At 48.7% G+C, this 4,494-nt stretch overlaps 2 protein-coding genes across 3 annotated transcripts in view; one reads left to right on the top strand and one right to left on the bottom strand.

The window, feature by feature from the left end:
• The window catches only part of Oxa1l (OXA1L, mitochondrial inner membrane protein), an 8,846-nt gene extending 5,547 nt beyond the window's left edge, over positions 1-3,299 (top strand). The window contains exons 4-10 of the mRNA XM_005370494.3: positions 1,305-1,448; positions 1,656-1,741; positions 1,898-2,062; positions 2,211-2,315; positions 2,414-2,576; positions 2,794-2,874; positions 2,955-3,299. Coding sequence (XP_005370551.1) covers positions 1,305-1,448; positions 1,656-1,741; positions 1,898-2,062; positions 2,211-2,315; positions 2,414-2,576; positions 2,794-2,874; positions 2,955-3,079 — 869 coding nt within the window. The 3' untranslated portion in view covers positions 3,080-3,299. The remainder of the gene's footprint in view (positions 1-1,304; positions 1,449-1,655; positions 1,742-1,897; positions 2,063-2,210; positions 2,316-2,413; positions 2,577-2,793; positions 2,875-2,954) is intronic.
• A 62-nt stretch (positions 3,300-3,361) lies between these two features.
• Positions 3,362-4,494, bottom strand: part of Slc7a7 (solute carrier family 7 member 7) — a 49,672-nt gene continuing 48,539 nt past the window's right edge. For both annotated transcript variants that reach the window (XM_026777685.1, XM_026777686.1), the window contains exon 10: positions 3,362-4,476. In XM_026777685.1, the coding sequence (XP_026633486.1) occupies positions 4,373-4,476 (104 nt within the window). In that variant the 3' untranslated portion in view covers positions 3,362-4,372. The remainder of the gene's footprint in view (positions 4,477-4,494) is intronic.

Here is a 4,494-nt window from a genome sequence, read left to right as displayed (position 1 = left end):
AAGTAAGTTCTTACTATGTGGGACAGTAAGACTTCACACTCTTGATACTCTTGGCCTCTATGGTGCTGAGATTAGAAGCACACCCGCCGTCCTTGGTTTCAGTCCCTTCCGTTTATGCTAAGTATATAAACAGCTTTAGCATGACTGTGTGTTCTTTGAGGGACCCAGTGGACCCACTTCTTTCTAGTCTTTGACCCTCAGCTAAGATCACCTCAGTGTACTGCTGGTGATGGCATTACTGAATCATCTTTTCTTATCATAAACCTTCCTGCATTTGACACACCAGAGCTTTGGCTTTTGTCGCAATCTTTCCTATCCTCTCCTCCTAATTTCCTGTTTTCTAACTACACTTGCCTAACTTCACCCTTCTTCATGGATGGTATTCCAGCTTGTGTCCTTGCTTCCTTCTTAGCCCAGGCCACAGATAGCGTAAACTAAGTATTTGTTGGCATGGCCAGTAGTCAGGAGTGTGTGTAAGGAGAGAGGAAAGGTTAAGCCACCAGAATGTGGTGGGTTACTACTTTAGGGACTTGTAAAAGTGACTGGCCAGCTTTGTTCTAACCTGGGTATGATGGCAAATAGCTGTGCTTATAGCACTAGGGAGGCTGAGAGAGAAGGCTCATGAGTTCAGGGCCAGCTCGTATACACCAAGACCCTGTCTCAGAAAATAAAATCATACTTCATTCTAAGACTCAGTTCTGGAGAGGTGCTGAGCAGGTTAAAGGTAAGGTAGATGTTCTCCCTTGATCAAGGGTGACTTCGTTTGTGTATTTTCATCTGAGTGAACAGTTGAGGAAAGGGTCTCCACTGATGATAGAAAGGTTGGAGCCTATTGAAATACAAAAGGAAAGTTTGCTTGCTGGCGGACAGTAGAAACAAAAAAAAATCCCTGTTCGGGCTGAAGAGATGGCTCAGTGGTTAAGAGCACTGTCTGCTCTTCCAGAGGTCCTGAGTTCAATTCCCAGCAACCACATGGTGGCTCCAAACCATCTGTAAAAAGATTTCCGGCACCCTCCTCTGGCGTGTGGAGGCAGAAAGTTGTATACATAATAAATAAATCTTTAAAAAAAAAAATTAAAAAAAAAATCCCTGTTCGTCTGCTTAAAGAAGTTATGCTGAACTTTTATTCTATGGCAGCAGTCTGAGCCTTGAAGAGCTGGGTGTGTCCTTACTTCTGGGCCCCTTGGGTGACAGCCACAGTATGGAAAAGACTGGAATAAGACTTAGAGTGAGGACCTGAAACCTTCATTCTTCTGGCTGCAGCAGCTTTTCATTTCGCTCCAAGCCCATGTTGTCTTTTCCAGGTACGGTCGTTGCCCGCTGCCTCATTTTTCCACTGATTGTGAAGGGCCAGCGAGAAGCAGCCAAGATCCACAACCACATGCCAGTGATACAGAAGTTTTCCACCCAAATCAGAGAGGCCAAGTTGGCAGGAGACCAGGCAGAGTGTGAGTCGGCTCCTGGGCAAGGGTGGGAGAGAAGCACATTTGACGAGAGACATTCTGCTGTGGCAGAGGGGCAGGTGCTGCAGTTGGGCGGTTCTGGTAAAGCTAAAGGTTTAGCCTTTCCTTGGAAAGGTCATGGGCCCAAGATGAAGTTGTTCACCTTCACTGATGTCACTCTTAACCCAGTGACTCATTTCCCTCCCCTCACAGTTTACAGGGCCACCATAGAGATGACACGCTATCAGAAAAAGCATGATATTAAACTCTTCAGACCGCTCATCCTGCCTCTCACTCAGGTGAACTTATCCATTCTGAACCCAGTAAGCTCTGTCCTGCTTCCCATGTCCCAAGATCCCCAGAAAAGCAGGGGATGGTTGATGTGCGTGGCTTTTAGTAATGGGGTTCTGAAAATGTACCCGTTAGATGTGTTGACTGTTTATCCTCTGTAACAGGCCCCCATCTTCATCTCCTTCTTTATTGCCTTGAGAGAGATGGCCAACCTGCCTGTGCCCAGCCTACAGACAGGTGGGCTCTGGTGGTTCCAAGATCTCACGGTATCTGATCCCATCTACGTCTTGCCACTGGTAGTCACTGCCACAATGTGGGGTGTCCTTGAGGTAAGCTGGGGCAAGTGTGAGGCCTGCCAGTAACAGGGAGAAGGGATGAAGTGGTATGCAGAATGTACCTTCCATTCCCTGGAAGAGTAGAGTTGACGGGTGAGAGATTGGATTTCACTTGTTCTTTTCCTCAACCCGTTTCGGGCAGCTAGGTGCGGAGACGGGCATGCAGAGCTCTGACCTCCAGTTCATGAGGAATATTATCAGAGTGATGCCGCTAGTGGTCTTGCCCGTGACCATCCACTTCCCCTCGGTAGGTAACGGCTTTGTGCTGCTTCCAGTCCTTCCGCCTAGTGCCTCCGAACAAGCTGACTCGACAGAGCTCTGAGCATCTTCTCTTCGCTCACGCAGGCAGTGTTCATGTACTGGCTGTCCTCCAACGCGTTCTCCCTGTGCCAAGTGGCGTGCCTCCGGATTCCAGCTGTGCGCACAGTGCTTAAAATCCCCCAGCGTGTCGTACACAACCCTGACAAATTGCCTCCTCGGGAAGGCTTCTTGAAGAGCTTCAAAACAGGTAAGGGGTAGCGGACGGGCAGTGTGGTGTGGTGAGGAAACCTGTAATCCCAGCAAGGGAGCTGCAGCAGGATTGCACTGCCTAGCCACCCGAGGCTCCATAGTGGGTCAAGACCAGCCTGGGCTATGGAACTTGAGACTTTTCTCAAAAAGGAAGGGGGTGAGTGGTCAGGACCAGGAGAAAGTAGCCTGAAAATGAGAGAACTCTCCTCACACAGGCTGGAAGAACGCTGAACTGGCACATCAGCTCCGAGAGCGTGAACAGCGAATGCAGAAACACTTGGACCTGGCTGCCAGAGGTGAGGAAGCCCTTCAGGCTCGAGTCTCTTCCATTTCTTCTTTCTCTCTATTGACTGAGATTTGTTCTCTCTTCTCCCAGGTCCCTTACAACAGACTTTCACCCACAACCCTCTGCTGCAGCGTGATCCGAGTCACCCTCCCAACACCCCTGACAGCAGCAGCAGCAAGCCCAAGTCAAAGCCTTGGAAGGACACTCTCGGCTGATTGCTGTCCTGTGCTCATTCTGACAAGAACCGCATCTTCACGGACTCCAGCACACAGACTTGATGCTGTGTCCTCGCCCCAAACCTGGGAACTCCATGATTTGGAAGTGTCCATTTTAAAAATTGTACCACAGACTGAAGAGACTTCCTCCTGTGTATAAAAGAGCACTAGAGAGGAAGCACCTTCTCATCCAGAGTTAGTAAACGTCTGTCTTGTCTGGGCTTCTTGTTTGTTAAATATAGAAGGGGAATGGTGCTGCAGAACCTCACTCGCCCTTGCTCTTGGGAAGGAGCTTTGGGTTTTAACCTGTGCTTCAAAGCTCAGACCTGCCTCCCACTGCATCTGCGTTTGCACTGTAGAGATGATAGGCAAGACTGTGTGTCTCTTGTACTGGGGACTGACCCTACATCTCCAGCCCTGAGCCATGTTTCCTGACCTACCCCCCAAGATTACCTATACAGTTTCTTTAAGAAGTAGATGTGTTGGGATTCTGAGTGGTGATTTGGAAGAATGAAGGGGGGATGACTCAGCAGGTGAGAGTTCAAATCCCCAGCACCCATGTGAGAAGCTGGGCGTGGCCCTGTTCTTACTTCTCTAATCCCAGTTCTGTGGGGTGTGGAGACAGGAGGATTACTTGGGCTAGGGACAGGTTCAGTGAGAGACCCTGTCTCTGGGGAAGAGGGTGGAGAGTGACAGACAGGACACCTAGTGTCTTCTGGCCTCTGTACATGCAGCACACAAGAAAAGGGGAAGTTCTTATGCGCTAGCTTTTTACACTTATAACATTGTAGTGCGGCAGTTCACATGTTTTTATAAAAATTGGCTTTATAACCTTTGGGCGGCTGGCTCCTGAGGGAGAAGTTGACTCATTTACTTTCCGAGTCTGTCTTTAAACTGCTAAGTACCCAGAGTCACTAAGTAAAGAAAGTCACTCAGACTGTAGGAACATAACCTTTTTATTGTTTTGCAACTCTGACAGTTTTGTGTCCCTCTAAAGGAGACAAGTTTGGGGAGCATTGTTGGTCCCTGTGAAGGAAAGGAGTGGGTAGGCACACCCAGGCACCTCCAGAACCAGGCCCCAGAAGTGGCCTGCTTCCTGCCACAGTCTGCATTATCCCTTTATGAAGTCTGAAACAACACATAGCAAAACAAATAAATTATTTTTCATCCCTCAAAAGCAAGTTCAAAGTTGAAGCTGCCGAGACTGGGCTCCTGGATGGAGTACCTCCAAAAAGGTTCTGGCCAGTGGGACGTAAGAAGCACCCATTTGTCCACATCTCAGAATTCCAAGCTCTACTTAGACTTGCGACCTTGTTGTTTGGGCATCTCTCCATCTTCCAAATCCAGTTCTGTAGCAACTGACATGCAGAGGATCTGGAGGTACCGTGTGGTGGAGGCTACAAAGAGAAATCTGA

The sequence above is a fragment of the Microtus ochrogaster genome, unplaced genomic scaffold (assembly GCF_000317375.1).
Source record: "Microtus ochrogaster isolate Prairie Vole_2 unplaced genomic scaffold, MicOch1.0 UNK80, whole genome shotgun sequence".
Lineage (NCBI taxonomy): Eukaryota > Metazoa > Chordata > Mammalia > Rodentia > Cricetidae > Microtus > Microtus ochrogaster.
Note: the sequence above shows the minus strand (reverse complement) of the source record. Positions and strands in the feature narration are given on the sequence as shown.